The sequence below is a fragment of the Dysidea avara genome, chromosome 11 (genome assembly GCF_963678975.1).
Source record: "Dysidea avara chromosome 11, odDysAvar1.4, whole genome shotgun sequence".
NCBI lineage: Eukaryota > Metazoa > Porifera > Demospongiae > Dictyoceratida > Dysideidae > Dysidea > Dysidea avara.
This window is the reverse complement of record NC_089282.1, coordinates 17355532-17372619: the sequence shown is the minus strand read 5'-3', so window position 1 is coordinate 17372619 and position 17088 is coordinate 17355532. Positions and strand designations below refer to the sequence as shown.

General features: G+C 39.8%; 1 protein-coding gene across 2 annotated transcripts; it reads right to left on the bottom strand.

Annotated features, from left to right (window-relative positions):
• LOC136237987 (NLR family CARD domain-containing protein 4-like) lies at positions 1 to 15182 on the bottom strand. Of its 2 annotated transcripts, XM_066028282.1 has the most exons (6): positions 15065 to 15182; positions 14932 to 15010; positions 14810 to 14863; positions 2421 to 2477; positions 2109 to 2369; positions 1 to 2048 (listed from the first exon to the last, which is right to left on the bottom strand). In XM_066028282.1, the coding sequence occupies exons 4-6, from the start codon at positions 2452 to 2454 to the stop codon at positions 85 to 87; spliced, it is 2259 nt and encodes a 752-aa protein (XP_065884354.1). In that variant the 5' UTR covers positions 2455 to 2477; positions 14810 to 14863; positions 14932 to 15010; positions 15065 to 15182; the 3' UTR covers positions 1 to 84. The 2 variants fall into 2 exon arrangements, 1 of the variants encoding a protein (XP_065884354.1); XR_010692696.1 differs by lacking the exons at positions 1 to 2048; positions 2109 to 2369; positions 2421 to 2477 and adding an exon at positions 12842 to 14730.
• Between the last annotated feature and the right edge of the window lie 1906 nt (positions 15183 to 17088).

Genomic DNA, 17088 nt, shown 5'->3' with positions numbered 1-17088 from the left:
TGCAATAAACAACAGCATGGGTATATAATAATTGCAAAAATAAAACAATAGAATGGTGTACACTGTACTACAGACCACTTAATGTTACCAAACTTTTAGCATATCTTGTATTCCTTGAATTTTTCGCTTAGTGTTGATTTCTTCTACTATTCTGTTCATAATTTCTGGAGAATAATTGGGAACACATAGTTCTTTTAATGTTTTATTATCCCTCATAGCTTGCAGAACAGTTACTATAGCTGCCTCATCAATGGGGTTGTGATGCATCACCAGCTTCACCAGTGATTTGTTATTAGTCAGAGCAGTACATAAGTCATTCACCACATCACCAGTAATGTTGTTGCTGTGTACAACAAGCTTCTTCAACTTGTTAGTATCCTTAACTGCAGAGAATAGTGTTTTAGCTGCATCAGGGGATAATGATGTATGGTCCATGTGTAGCTCTGTTAGCATAGAGGAAGTATCTGTCAACATGGCATAGAGATCTCCGTTCTCCCCAATTGTGTGGTTATCATTAATATGCAAAACTTCTACTTTACAGCTAAGGACGATATCACTGATGGAGGAGGAGGATGATTTGGTGAGGCCATTATCTCTCAACTTCAATCTGGTAATAGTAATATCAGTATGACTAAGGTATTTGTGAATAATGTGGATGTCAAAATCTTGGATATTGCATTCCCACAAGTCAAGCTTTACCCATCGTTGGACGGAAGAGGAAACAAGGAAGAATGACACACACTCAAGATCAGTAGTTGATAGATTAGTGCGGCTAAGATTGATTTCTTTCTTTTTGAAAATTGTTGCATTTTCGATGGTTTTACACATGCTATCATCTTCTGCCTCTTTGAAGCACTTATAGAGATAGAGAGATTTCAACTCATCACGAAGGAATTCACCAGAAATGGTAATATTAGCAATACCACCAGACAGAAATTCCTTAAAAGAATATTGTTGACCCTTACTAATAGTGACATACATGAAGAACATGTTTGCATGAAGATCGCACCAAAATTTCTCACGAAAGAGATGAAGCTTTTTATCTTGTGAAAGGTCAGTGAAAATATAATGAGCTGCTAAATATTCCTGAATGGTTAGGTGCACAAAGTTAAAAGTTGTTGTTGTTCCTGTTTGAGTAGTATAGTGTTGCACAGCCTGTAATAGTCCAAAGCCATTAGTACCATCAGGTTGAGTTACAATGCCTGGACATGCTTCCTGAATCTCTTCAGATGTAAATACCAGTTTGTTACTGTTAAGGGCATGAAATGAGAGTCTGGCTAGTTGCTTGACTACTGTATTGTAGGGTTCTGGAAAGGTCCTGCTATCAGTGGGTATGGGAAGACCAGCCTTGGAAAGGTGTCGACAGATGGTGAGGAAAATAAAATCTTTGTATAAATCTGTGGGATTGTTTGGAAGGGAAACTATTTCATTTTTGTATAAGAACAAAAGGATAACCATGTTAAATGGAACAAAACATAGGCTATTAATTGTCACGTGATGTTGAAGGTATTTAACAAGCTCATCGATTCTGCCTGGCTGATCCTTAAGTGCTTGTTTTATAAACCGCTGTCTATCTTTTTCAGTAAAGCCCATGATGTCTACCTTGAGGCTAGCTCGTGCACGTAAAGTCACAGTGGCATGCGGACGAGATGACACTACTATACCACTGCAACATAGCTCATTTCGACTTAAAATCTTTGCAATTAAGCTACTATTTCGTAGGTGACTTGGAAATTCATCATAACCATCAAAAAGAAAAATGATATCTTCACCATGATTTGTACGAAGATTGCTGCAAGCTGCTGCAATTATTTTGTCATTACTGTGTCCTCCACAGAGACAAGAAAGAAGTTCATTGATTGATTGAACTTGCTGAATATTGGGGTCACGCAGACAAACCAGAAACACTATTTTAAACATTGTTAACAACAATTTCTTTCCCCATTGACATGCAATGTGTTTCAGCAGAAAAGATTTGCCTATGCCAGGTGCACCTTCGATTAGTACAAATCTTTTCCCATCAGTCTCCTCCAATGTTGTTAGGATTCCTACAACATTTGTAGTTACAGTGCTGGTATTAATGACATGTCGCAATATCTTGTGGTTACCTGCAGTGTCCAGCTTACAATGATGTTTGAGAGCCATCTGACCACTAGCACCAGTAGTTACCAAGTCAGTGTCACCTGTTTGCACCAGCTTGGACACTTCTTTAACTTGTTCTTTAGCACGATGCTCCTGAGGTTGGATGAGAACTAGTGGTGTATATTCCTCCGGTTGTTCTGGTGGCCATCTGTCCTCATCAACGATGTTTTGCAGACGTGCATTAAACTTGGCCACCCTATCAGACAAAATGGAGACTGGCTCAGCTCCTACAGGATAAACGGCAGCTAATGTGGAGCATACACTACAGTGCATTTCACCTTCAACTGGATCAGTGACAGTCAACTTTTCCATCTTAATCCTGGCTTCACCTTGACCTACAATAAGCCATACCAAATTGCTTATTGGCTATTATACACTAAAATAACAAATATTTGTTACAACTACCTAACGTGGCAGTCAAGTAGTCATTTACAATTGTAATAATTTTGTAAATACTGTATCTATCTCTCCACACAGAGTTCAGAGAAAAACTACCAAAGCTATGGATAAGGAGGCATTGACCGATGCTCCTGTTGCATGAAGAAAATTTTAACAGTGTATTATAAGATCAGAATACTATTTGAATTCAAATTTTAAGCAAATGTGAAGCTACAATCACACCTGTACTATTGCCTTAAATGGTACAACAATATGCATAGAACTTGTGGTAAGCTTTGAAAAAGCAGCTCTACTGCTAAAACACCTACCCACAGCATGATGATACAAGGCAACATTTGTTAAGGAATGCATTCAAAATTTTGGCCTGCTACAATTAGCCATCATGGAAAGACTTCTCAATAGGTGTAGTTGTTGAACATGCATGGTAAATTGCATGAGTTAAATCATTAATGCAGATTGTATAATAGTGTGTTGCTGCGGGAGATTATATCTTACAAGCATTTGTACTGAAGGGTTGTTACAATGTATTCTCTATATGTGAAACACCTCTATAAGGGTTAACAGCACCACCATGACTCTACTGAATTAAAGCAAAACAAATCTACAGTTGTAATCATACACATCAATTAGCTTCATAGGTTATAAGGTTTCTACTTTCTAATAGCATGGACACCTGTTACCGGCTTGACCGCCACCTTAAATTGGAAGCTTTGACATTGTAATTTAAACATATGTGACTGTCTCTGGGAAAACTGGTCTTATCACCCATTTAAAAGTATCGAGAAACGTCGGTTTTAAATATTCAGAGTGTTGTAGCTGGCCAAATGGTGGTAGCTATACATACCAAATTTTCACACGTTTCACAACAATTTCTTACCTTCCTGATCATCCACTGAAGAAGTAGCCAACAGCTAAGTTTCCCACCATTTTAGATAGTTTTTAAACCGAGGTTGTCTGTATCAGGTGAGCTCCAAAAGGGTGGGAGGCGGGGGCCCTGGAAGGCGGGCAAGATGGTGTTCAAAAATTGAAAAGAAACGTGTTGGGATGAATTAGGCCAAGTTATGGGCCATTCAGACCTCAGAACTGGCTAAATTAAAAGGAAATTTACAGCACAGGTCATTGTCCAGCACCACGGAGCTGTACAACCACACACAGCCATCTTCTGGTTGACCAGGGTTCCACCAAGACCCCAGACCACTTGTACTGCTCGCCACTGTGCTTTAAAAAGGCAGCCAGCAAAAGCAGACCACTTTACTGTGGTCGACTGTGGCAGTGAAACTTGATAGTGTATTCATTAAGCTTTGTGTTTGTGAGAAAAAAAATCAAAGTTCCTGTCTTGGGCGATAAGAATGGTTTTTGTAGATCCAGTCACATATACTGTCAGGTTCATTGGTCATAAACACCAAAAAAGTAGTAGAAAACTTTGGCGGTATAAAACATTGGCAAATTAAATTTCGTGAATTGTCCTTTAAGTTGCCAAAGTTTTTCTGCAAAAGTATAGGTTCAGCCATAATTAGCTACATACAATGTGTAGTGACAAGTGACAAAACACAACGATCCGCCAAATATATTATACAATAGTCATACAGTATGATATAGTACTGTATATTAGGGATCATGAAACAGGATTTTCTAGCCACCTAAAACCAGCTTCAGTTTCCATTCATGACAGATTGGCAGCATGTTGGTTAGTCCAAAAATGTCTTCAGACCAATGCCAAATCCTTCCAAAAAGTTTCTGTGAAATTTTAAAAACTTTCTATTTAACAACAGAATTTTTGTGGTGCCTGACTGACTGGTTGACTGACTGACTGATACCTCCAGCCAAGTATAACTTGACAATGGATAATTGATTTCTTCACTGTTTGATGTCTTTTTCTTGAGATTTGCCCTTTTGCCAACTGTATATACGTACAATACACACATCATAGACTTGTCTTTGTCCTTCTTTGTGTTCTTTTTGCTGACAACGCAAGGTGTCAACTCATGATAACAAGTTGTGGCTTCCCTGTGGCTGTGTTGGCTATTAGGATTATTTTCTATAGCAACTGGATTGATTGCAGAAATGCTTTTTGTATACTGTTCATTGTTTTTATTGCTGTGTATATGGGCAAAGCATAGCTGAAACAAAGTGTAACAGCCATCTCCTTTTCTGTCACAAATTTGATTGTTTGGATGCACCTTCTGACACAATATTACTTTTATGGCATTCCTAGTGCCATTCTTTCTTTAATGCAGTATGCTCTGGTTCATTTGTCAGAATTATTTATTAAAAAGTAAACAAACAAGTAGAACGGAAAATTGGGAATGTAAGTTGGATGAGGGATCACAGAAAAAATTAGAGAAACAAGGAAATAGCTAAAAAGTGGTTAAACAAGGAAAGTTGCCTATACCTGCAGCTGATACACTAGTGGACATTTAATCCCTAATGCAGTCATGGTTATAGACTGAAGTTTAGGGATTTAATGTTCACTAGGCAATCTTCACCACTTTTTAGCTATTCTCTTGTTTCACTACTTTTTCCTGGTCCTGTGACCGAATTTTGGAAAATCACCCTTATGGGTGCATTTTGACACATTAAATATTTAGATCTGAAACACTGCATTATAAGTTAAATTCCTAGGGTACAATAAACCATATGTACCTTGAATTACAAGAAAAATTTTAGAAATATTTAAAAACTGTTTTCTGCTATTAACAGCTCCATGCTAGTTTCAAAAAATTCTAATTGTTTCAGGTGCGACCATAAGGGTGGAATACTATGAGAATGCACAAGATCAAGATACTACAATAGAGCACAGTCACCTACTAACTACTCTTACAGAGCATCAGGCCCGTACCCATGGGGGATTCGATTGAACCCCCTATTTTAAACTGGAAATTTTATTTTCACTGTTAAACAATCTTTTCAACTGTAATCTGTGTTCTAGCACACCTTCCATGGCTTCTATGTACCAGCTGAGTTGTGTGTGGCTTCCATACTTAACCATAGTGCTTCGATTAACCACTGATATAGCCCTTCGAGGTCCACTTTAATGATGCATGAATATAGACAGTGGTTTTCTCTCTATCGCTAAGGCTTCTATTATTCTACAAACAGTATCTTAATAAGGCCATCCATGACCACACTGCATTGAGAGCTACTATATAATTTTGATTAATTCCAATCGCAATTCGTTAAATATTTTCTAATAAGAGCCTGGAATAGCAATGATGAACACCAGACTGGATGGACACTACAACTGATAGACTTTTAATTATAACACAAGTAAGCCTGGCTTGTTGCATTCAATGATATGAATTCTAAAGTGTCAAGTGTCCTGCAAGTGTGTGAGTCGGTCAGTTGTTTTCATATTAGCTAATCTTATTATGGTTACTCATGGGCCATGCATGTTTGGACAGTAGTGGAATGTAAGACTTAGTTTATAGCTCAAATGAATGACTCTGAGCAGTCTTAGAAATGATGGAGTGTACATGCACTACAACTATATTTTAATCTCTTGTTTGCATTAGTGTGTGATGGGCCCATGTTGAGAGGAATTTGTGTCAGCACAATGATGCGTGAGAAGTTTATTTAATCAGTGCATGCATTTTTGCATTTAAGTAATTTGAGGCTATTCTCAGGACATTGCATATTAAACCTTTCTCAGCGTCTGGGATCGCCTACCGCTTCAATTTAAAACCCCCCTTTTGAAATTCCTGCGTACGGGCCTGAGTATAGAAACAATAAAGTTGCAGCAGGGTTTTTTGAGGGGGAATTCTTTTGCAGATCACCACCATCCAAATTTTCAAGGTGGAAAATTCTTGCTTCTTCAGGGCCTTGAAACAATGCTGCAAAGTTGCCTGTGAAAGTCCTCAAAACTCTCTAATATTGTCATGCTTCAATGCTAGAGTGCTTTGCACAGTAATATCAGGTAAGTTAAATACTTCTAAATATCAGCCACCTGTATGACTTTCTACCTCTTTATTTAAGATTAAGAGATTTGCCTAGGTCTCAAATCAATGTTGTGTACACCCCTTAACAAAGCTAGCATACCACTTTCAAAAATACAATTCCTAATGGTATGTGTGTTGGAGTGGTGTACTGTATTATGTAGTTGGTAACAAAACTAAACCAAACAAGTATTCTTTATAGTTTTTTTTGTGAAAGATATCTTGACAGGCACTAGCCAAGGATTTAGTCTTTGTTACGGTGATGCATCTGTCTTTCTTTGAATGCGTTGTTTGAGTTGCAGGTAAAAATACCCAGAAACTCAGGCTAGAACACCGGGTACATGATTAGTAGGTTCCTATCTATTATGTTTGTCAGTATGCACCCACGTGAGCAAAACCATTCAATGTAAAAGTAGCATGTCAGAAATGAAGAGCCTGTACTGAAGAAAGATTTGGCTTTGGGTGGTTTCTTTTAGCTGTTATGGGTATAGTGAGCAACTCTGTACAGACTTTGTGAATGAACCTTCCCATAGTAGCAAGCCTTGTAGGCTACCAGGTATAATGTACAGTACAGTACAATCCACTTCTAATTTCACTCATGCGTGGCATTTTTGTGTAGTGTCACACATTGCTGCGTGCCACTCCACACATGGATAAAGCTAGGATAAAGCTAAGTCACACATGGATACACTTAAAATCACGCGTGGGTGCACAAAAAGCCACAATCTGGAGAATCTCACAGCCAAAAATAGGTCATTCTCCCACGCAGAGGCATCAGAATCGGGGGGGGGGGGGGATGGCCACCACAGTGTTTTCAAAAGCATGTATTGCCCCCCCCCCCCCCTCCCCCACACACACACACGTTTGGGGCCAATTAGCTCAGGTTGCCAAAACTGTATACACAGAAATGCATACCTCTATACGAGAAGCCATACAACACCACAGAAATTCATGCCTTAATACGAGAAGCCATACAATGCCACACAACAGCACGGCCTCTTGTGGCATCACCAGTCTTGCACAACTGTCAAGCCATTCACTGTGTTACACCCAAAAGCGCCTATAATTTTATTTATGAGTAGTCCTTGCAAGTGACATCTATTGTTCAAATATTTTCCTGGAGCCTGTGCAGTGAGAAGTTTAAATAGTGGACAGAGTGCCACATGATGGGAAAGGTTAAGGTCAAATTGAGGATGGTAACAGATCTAAGAGCGCAGTCTCATTGTAGTGCACGAGTGTCAGGAGTTGCTGACTACCAACTATTTTACTTTTTCCAATTGTTATTTTAACAGGGAGGCAGCATCAGCCAAAGCTGTTCTTCAGCTATACCCTGCAAATGAAGTTAGTATGAAGACTTTGGTGAAGAGTTGATTTATCACGTAGACTAAAAGAGAGGTGCACAAGGATATTTAAAATGAAAGTAGCCAACCGTGAACACAGCACTAGTGTAGTATTCATGTGATCCTCACACTTGGTTTGAGAGCACCTGCTACAGCGGACAACCCAGTTCCTTCAAGGTATGATGTATCACTTTGCAGATAACAACTGTTACTGTTATATTCCTTGTAGTGGAAGGCACAGTAAACATAAAGTTCACGTGACCATGATTTTTCACGTGATATTTACATGCATTGAACACATGCAGTAGGTATAGCAGCCATTAGCAGAATAGGGTGTGAGCAGATAGCTATGCATATAATATAGGTTGTTAGCACTTCACAATACCTTTATATAAATGCACGTATGAACTGAGCTACAGGAACCCTATCAATAGGACCCTGTGGCTGCATAAGTGTTGATCAATTTGTGGTTAGCTAGTTATGGATACCTTTGGCCCCCCCACTCTGAACTTGTTCCTACTCCCTAGCACGTGTCATGGCATGATTTGCAAGACTGTGGCAGCAACCAGCAGAGAACGGAAGAGTCTGGGGTCAGAAATGGCGCACATGATTGATCATGCTATCAAGGGTGATAACTGCAGTTTTCGCAGTAGTAGGACTTTAATCTTGACTCATAGCTTTTCACTGTGAAATAGGCCGAACTGAACACTCAAGTATATGTTAAATATGGTGATAAGTGTGGCAGTAGCCTTTTTGCACCTTTTCAAACATACATCTTTAAACAGGCTGTAGGACCAGGTGTTCTATACAGACCCACAGCACTTGTGCTGTAAAGCCTTATTATAAAAAATAAAATATTGCCACGAGAATGTGCCATGCAAATTGCTGTGTGGCACATGTCTGCATGGCAAACACAATGTCCAGACAGTTAAGTGGCATCAAAGTAATTATGTGAAGCCATACAATCCCCCTACATCAATGCCTGTCCTCCCTCACATATTTCTTTGAAAATTTTAAGTATACTGTACTTGAATTTTTTTGATTGCTGATGTAATGATTATCACAATGATTTTTATATCTAATTGCTTCCCCCTTATGATATCTCGTGATTGAACTGTACACGTGTATTCTAATTAATTGTTGCGATCAGTTGCTTAAAATTAAATTAGTGGTGAAACCAGGGACAGGATGGTGGCGCGTGTTGGTCTCGCTTTACCAGAACCTCTTCATGACGAAGATGCAAGATCCTGGTTCCAATGCTACGAAGTTTTAGTGGCAGCCAATGGGTGGAATTACCTGCCAATGCTTCTAAAAGGCCATCTATGATTTATCGGGGGATGAACAGACAGATATGTACAAACATTTTAAGGTGGAAATCCTAGCATGATTGTACCCAGAAACTGATGAGGACAGGTTGGTATCACATGAGAAGTTATTGAGAAGACAATTACGAGATAACGAAAGCATAGACGAGTTGGTTTGTGATATTGAGAAACTGTTTGGCCGAGCTTAGTCAGGACAGCCTGCTGCAGTTAGGGATTCTGAACTTCGGTTTCATTTTATGAACTTGCTTCCTGAAAGGATATCCTTCCAACAGAAGGTATCCTTTGCAGAAACAATGGCTAAAACCAGAGAGCTTTGTTTGATTTATGGGAGAGCTGAGTGATCAGAGACAGTAAACCAAATAAAGCTGACAGAAGACAGCCGAATAACCAGAATGGAGGAAACTCTGCAAGTAATATCTCAACAATTTGCTCACTCACTACCCAGCAGCACGATCCTGTGTGCCAATCCTTCCACTGTAGAAAGCCCGGTCATTCGGCAAGGAATTGTAAATCCTATCCTTCCCAAGTCAAATGTGGATGAAGAGGCCACTTGGCAAGAGAGTGCTGGACTCAGGGAAATGCCAATAGGGGTGCTCCAACCAGTTGAGCAGGAAGCACCCGCCGTCCATATTGAGTGCCCATACAACTGAATGCATACCCACCCTCAACCAATCTCTTCATGTCACACAAGCCACATAACACAGATAACAGAGAAATTGCTAGATTCAGGTGCTTCTTGCGCACAACCCAATTAACATTCACCAAACACACAAAATTAGACTACTTAACACAGATAGCCGGGTATTACCCCCACTGATGTAGTCCAGACTGACGTTACACTTGGAGACTTTAAAACTATGCTCACATTAAATTTTGTTGTAGATAACCAACACTTGCTGTCCTGGGATGTGACTTCCTCACAAATATGGCTTCGTGATTGACTTTAAGAATGGCACTGTGAGTACATTTGACCCTCAAGGACTCCAATTAAAACTTACAGCTGACAAGAATGATGTTCAAGCCTTGTAATATGCTACCTGTTGATGATGAACTACCGCAAACCATTCCCTCACACCACAATGCTTCAGAAATTGACTTGTCGGATGATGTACACCCAGACTTGAAGCAATGTGTTTCACCCATGGCAGAGAGAGCCAAAACAGTAGCTGACTGGCCAGTTCCTACTTTTGGTAAAGAATTGCAGTCCTTTCTGGGCCTTGCTAATTTTTATAGATGGTTTGTCCCTTCTTTTGCAGACATTTCATCTCCTTTAACTCTCTTAACCAGAACAAAGTTGCCTTCAATTGGACACCGGAAGGCTTTTGACAACCTTAAACATGTTCATGTCTCTCCACCCATTCTAGATTACCCCAAGCAGACTGACAACTTTGTGCTAACCAAAGATGCCTCTTATGTAGGCCTGGGTGCAGTCCTGTTAATATCACAAGGCACTGTGGTAGAATATGCAAGTAGGTCACTCACATCTGTTGAAAGGAATTATACAACCATTGAGAAAGAATGCTTGGCAATTGTTTAGGCAACCCATAGATTCTGACACTATCTGTTGGGTGCTCCATTCACCCTCCAGACTGACCACAAACCCCTAATGTGATATAGAGTCTGCAATGGGCACTAGAATTGTGTGTTTATGAATTCAGTCAAGCATTGTCCTGGAATAGAGAATGTGGATGCTGATTCTTTGTCAAGACACCCTGTGTCTTTGATAGCTCCAGAGCTCCCCATAAGCTCTGCTGAAATCTCCAATTAGTACTCTTTATAGTGCTCACACACCTAGTCATCTGCTGCCTGTGCAACCTCCAACAACTGGCGTTTGTTCCCCTTATGCCGCTACTACCAATTGTGGTCTCATCTCTGTATACAGAACTCAGTATTGTGCTGTAGAATGAAGTCACCAACAATGGCTGAGGAAAAGTATTTGATAATTGTACCTCAGACCTTAAAGAAAGCTTTTCTGGCCATTGCACATGACCATTCAGACCATCAAGGCACAACCCATGCATTGTCATCACTCTCTGAGATGGCTTATATACTGGGTAGGTATGAACAGTGATGTAGCATGCTGTTGTAATTGTTGTGCCACCTGCCAGCACACCTACCAAACCACCTTGCTCCGTTGCAGCATGTTATCGCCTCCAAATTGGTTGTGATCGATATCCTTCATGTCAGCTCATAGCAATCAGTACATTATAGCTGGCTGGGATTACTTTTCTAAGTGGCCATTTTTTTCAAGCAATCCCAGCAGAATGAATTGTTGGCATCCGTAAGGACCAAGTATTCACAGTTGTGGGGACTCCCTGCAAATTACACTCAGACCAAGGCCGGAATTTTGAAAGTGATGTATTGTCAAAGTGACTAACTCATACACAACCTTACCACCCTATGGGGATGGCTTGATGGAAAGAATTAACCACTCACTTCTGAAATCTCTTGTGTGCATTTGCCAAGAAGAGCAGCTACCTAGCTACAACTATGTACTAATGTTTGTATACTGAACCTCTAAACACCATTCTACAGGCATGTCTCCATTTGAAATTATTTTCGGCTGCAATCCGCCATCCATACATGTTCCAGAGTTGCACACCACTGCAATTATACTAATAATTTCTGTTCTTGTAGAGGAAATGTTGTATCCATACAACCGCCTACAGACAAAATTCCCCTGATTTTTTCACTAGGATACAACTCTATCCTATTTCTCTACAATGGTAACTCCTAACTGTTTGGGTTAAAAACATTTCTTACTTTGTAGAACAACATGATAGAGTCCATTTTATGCATAGAATTGTAACAGTTTGAGAAAATACATATTCGTGGCTTCGGCACTAGATAAAATTTCTTGGATAGAAAATCTCCCTGTAGGTGTTTAGAGAAGCATTTTCCCAATGCCTGTAACAAGTTTTAATGACCTATAACACATAATTTTGAAGACAGCGAGACTAATTGGCTGGCAAGGGCATGCTCTGTATGTAGTGAACGACTGAGACATTTAATAGAATGTAACTTTAATTAGAGCATTCTTAATATAGTGTATGATCACGTGTATCAATTGTTGCTGTGTGTTGTAGCGTGTCCTTTATTATCCGATCAATCACGCTGGTACGAGTGGTTCTTACCAGTTATCGAACCTCCAGTCCGTCGTCACGACACTGTATAACACTAATCATGAGACAACAATGCATACTAATCACGAGACATCAGCATGCTCTATTCGCCAGTAATTTAATCAAAGTTTTAACAAACTGAAGCCGTTTCTAGATGTGACTAATGGACTTATTCTTGGAATCAGTTGTAATTTGACTTTTAATTTATCCTCTTGCTATTTGCCAAAAGACGCTAATCCACAGCAGAGCAAAATTAACAAGATACAAATTTACGGCAACAGAAACTATAAAGCAAATTATATTTAAATAACCCATTGATGCATGACCACATTCTCTACTAGTTGAATTGCCAAATTGGGAGATACGAATCACCCAATTCACAGAACTACGTACTTAGCAATCATACATAACAGTTGCTATAAACTAAGGATTGACTATGTTTCTTTTTTTATATGAACAGTAACTGCAACGAAGTTATCAAACAGCAAAATCTAAACTTTGGTAAAAGCCAGTCTGATCAAACAGTGGAATCCCAACTAACTTTAAAAAATTTTATAAGGATGTCTTATACTCCAAATAATTATTCTATACAGTATACTTACAGCACAAACCATTCCACAGTTGGTTTCTTTGTGATTTGTCTCCTTTTTGCTGTTACACATTTGTATATGTACCCGTGTACACCATGCCATGTCTGGGATAAAGCAGCCGACTATCAACTTTACCCCTCTCCACTGATGCATAACACTTTCTTTATTATCAAATAATACTTTTTAACCTGAAGAACAATTCAACTGACCAAAGGTTACGCTTTGCGCTATTACATAACAAACACGCACAAAATTTTATGCCATGCTGTGATTTTGATTCTATATATTACTCGTTCTGGTACCATAGCTTACACTAAACTGCTCCTGCACAAAAGTAAGAATGAAATCCGATGTTCCGTTCCACTTCGGATTTGTATTAATTAAGTTGTGGAAGTCGCGCAAAACCAGGAGCTGTAGGAAAGAAGCCACACAAAACCAGGAGAGAATCCATGCAAACTGTTCAAAAGTAAGAATAAAATCCAATGTTCCACTCTGTTTCGGATTTGAAATAAGCGAGTTGTGGAAGCGGCACAAAACCAGGAGCTGTGGGAAAGAAGCCACGCAAAACCGGGAGAGAATCCATGCAAAACCGGGAGAGAATCCATGCAAACTGTTCAAAAGTAAGAATGAAATCCGATGTTCAGCTCCATTTCGGATTTGTATTAAGCGAGTTGTGGAAGCCAAACAAAACCAGGAGTTGTGGGAAAGAAGCCACACATAACCAGGGGAATCCATGCAAACTGCATGCTCCTGCATAAAAGTAAGAATGAAACCCGTTGTTCCACTCCGATTCGGATTTACTTAGCAAACTACAAAATTAATTTAGCAACACAAACTTAGCAAAACTTCATAAACTTCGCAACACACCAACTACAAAAGCAGCTTAAGCATACAGATGCTCCTGGTTTTGTGGGGTTTCACAGCAGACAGAACTTAATTTGGCAGTTGCTCCTGGTTTTGAGGGATTTCGCACGGTATTTCCCGTGAATGATTGGCCTTGTTTCCTGGTTTATAGGGCTTCAGCTACAAGTTACTCCTGGTTTTGTAGGGTTTCATTTAATAGTTATGCATTGGCTTTCCTCCTGGCTTTATATGGCTTCGTAATAACTCTCAAATTCGTGAGGCTTTGCTCCTGCATGTCTAACTTCTGTTTCTTTCTCCCACTATTTTTGGTGATTTCAGAACTTATCACTCTACACCAACTTGTAATTTAAAATCAGATTTTGCAGCTCTCGTTCGATTTTGTGAAATCTTGAGAAATTTGTTCAAGATTTTGAAATCCGTACCCCCTTTTCGTGAGTTAGTGACCCCTCGGTACTGTGTATTAATACCCGTAACAGTGGACCAATCCACTTTCGCCTGTGTAAAAACAAAGAAATCTCTGCCACAGCTTTGGGTGAGGCACTTCCGTTAAGACCTTTTCATTACGTTATTATATTCAAATTAAATTCCTCCAGAACAACTCAATGCTACTAAGCGTACCAGACCCTTGCTCTATGCGAAGGGACGGGCGCCAGACTACCCACTGGCATAATACAAAAACAAAACTACAATAACAATTACTACAATGCAGTAGCATAGGTTTTCCCGACCAAATGAAAAAGAAAAAAAGCGGTAAGGTTTTCCCGACCAAATGAAAAAGAAAAATGCAGAATAACGTTTAGTACTTACGTAATCATAGCTGACGTAATGTATAGGAATATAGGTACGTGACTTGATTGTATTCATATAGTTATTAGTTAATCTGTCATGGTGTGTGTGCGTGCTTCGTGACCTCGAGTTATATCGCTACTAGACGAGTCAATCCGAGTCAGTTCCTCCTAGTTTCGAACCTTCCTTCGTCGATCACGACAAAAAAAGAGCGGTCTGTCCACGCAAGACTAGCATAGATATTACAAGGAAAAACATTTATAAAATGAGACATACAACAGTTAACTAACAAACAAAAAATGTGCGAACCTCTATTCACCCTGAATCTTCACCTTTCAGCTACTGGCGGGTTTTGTCGGAGAGCTAATGATTAAGCCCGAACGTGAACCGACTATTAAATTAATCACTATGTAGTCATAAAACTAGCTTACCAAAATGGGTTGCTATATCTGTGATCAATCGTCAAATAACAACAGTCAGCAGCGCCTTGTCAGATGCACCTTTCACGAGCTGTTTCAAGTAGCCGCTTTGTCACAATGTACAAGTACAATGTGTAGCACTCACCCGTTGGCAGGTTGTGATACGATCCTCGTTTACAAACGGTGATAAACTCGGTGATAAAAGAAATGCTTCTGCATGCACATAACACAATGGCCTGACCGAATTCTTGTGGCGTATTGGGGATTTCCGATAGCTACAGGGTATTTATTATTATTATTATTTTATTATTAGCACTTTACAGTATGCAGGAAGAAAGATGACCTATCTATTATACGTTCTGAATTGGTAACCTTTCTTGATGGGCAAGGCATACTTAATGGTGAGCAACATGGTTTTGTTAACAGGAAGTCCTGTTTTACTAACTTGTTATCAACTTTTGAAGAGTGGACTTCTGCTTTGGATCAAGGATTTGGCATTGATGTCATATTTCTAGACTACAGTAAGGCATTTGATTCTGTACCTCATCATAGATTGATCTCTAAGTTGGAAGCATTTGGTGTTCGTGGTAATTTGTCTTTGTGGCTATCAAACTTTCTTTCCAACCGCTTCCAGAGAGTTGTGTTGAATGGTCACTTGTTGTCTTGGGCTCAGGTGGTGAGTGGAGTCCCCCAGGGGTCTGTTTTAGGGCCCTTGTTGTTTATATTATATGTTAATGACATCCCAGACCTTATTGAAAGTAATGTAAGAATGTTTGCTGATGATACAAAAATTTATTCTGTTATTCAGAGCTTTGACGATCACCATAGGCTGCAAAGTGATGTTAACCGATTGTTGCAGTGGTCTCACACATGGTTGCTTCGGTTCAATATAGCTAAATGTAAGCTGATGTGGATTGGTACCTCTGCTCTGTTCACCTACTCTATGCTGGACAGTTCCACCAACTTACCCTTTGAAATCACAGAAGTGCAAGAAGAAAAAGATCTTGGTATTTGGTGTACTGAAGTCTTGAAACCACTTCTACAGTGTCGTAAGGCTGCAGCAAAAGCTATGCAAGTTCTTGGTTTGTTAAGAAGGTCCTTCAAGCTTTTTTCTGTTGACCTGTTGACTTTTTTGTACAAAATGTATGTCAGACCTCACTTGGAGTATTGCATCCAGGTTTGGAGCCCTTACTTGGAGAAAGATATTGATCTCCTAGAGAAAGTACAGAGACGTGCCACCAAGTTATTACCTAGTTTATTTGATTTACCGTACGAAACTTGTCTAGAGAGACTTGGTTTATATTCACTGTATTGTAGACGTCCAAGGGGAGATCTGATTGAGACCTACAAGATATTGAATGGTTACTATGACATTAACCCTACCTCATTTTTCACTTTGAGTAATACGGATACCACCGTAAACTCTTTAAATTTCGATCTCGGCTGCTAGTGAAGCATAATTTTTTCACCAACAGAGTAGTTAATTTGTGGAATTCTCTTCCAGCAGATGTTATTTCTGCACCAACCGTGGCATTGTTTAAAAAGAATCTTGATGGTTTATGGAGAACAACAAGATATGGGCACTCTCAAAGGCCTGCGGCCTAGCTTGACAGTCTTGTACTGCCAAACAATTTTCCATTAATAATAATATCAAATTTGTGATGACGTGAGCAAATTGACGGATCACTTTTTTCGGTTGGCGCTTCATGCGCTTTTCAAGGGGGTGACACACAGGCACTCATTGTAGGTAGATCTGCGACCGCGGTCTAAGTCAAAGGTCGAGGCCACCAAAATCGTGCCAATTCAATGGTCAAGGGTAAAAGCTTCCAACCCACAACCGAAAAGTACTCATATCGTCGCTAAGTCACCGGTCAAAGGTCGAAAAAGACTGTTAGTCACAAGTCAAAGCGAAATTTCAGCTGGCCAAGACTTTGACCGCAGTCGTAGATCTACCTATAGCACATACCTACGTCTTTTCGCTTTTGTTGCAATGCAAAGCGCCATGCGCTGTATACAAGCATGTGCGTTCGCAGTTGTTCAACGGCGAATTTTCAGCAACGACTGTACTGACGCATAATTAACTGACTTATGATCAGGGCCTCCCACAGGGGGGGTTGGGAAATTGGAGCATTTTTCCCAGGGCCCCAGCCTGAAAGGGGCCCCAGGAGG

What these genes read in the sequence shown, in the direction of transcription:
- LOC136237987 (XM_066028282.1), bottom strand. Translation starts at nt 2,454, where the DNA reads ATGGAAAAGTTGACTGTCACTGATCCAGTTGAAG. An exon ending in TGTCACTGATCCAGTTGAAG is followed by an intron (nt 2,370 to 2,420) that starts GTGAAATGCACT and finishes TTTATCCTGTAG; the next exon opens with GAGCTGAGCCAGTCTCCATT. An exon ending in TTGTAAGCTGGACACTGCAG is followed by an intron (nt 2,049 to 2,108) that starts GTAACCACAAGA and finishes CAAATGTTGTAG; the next exon opens with GAATCCTAACAACATTGGAG.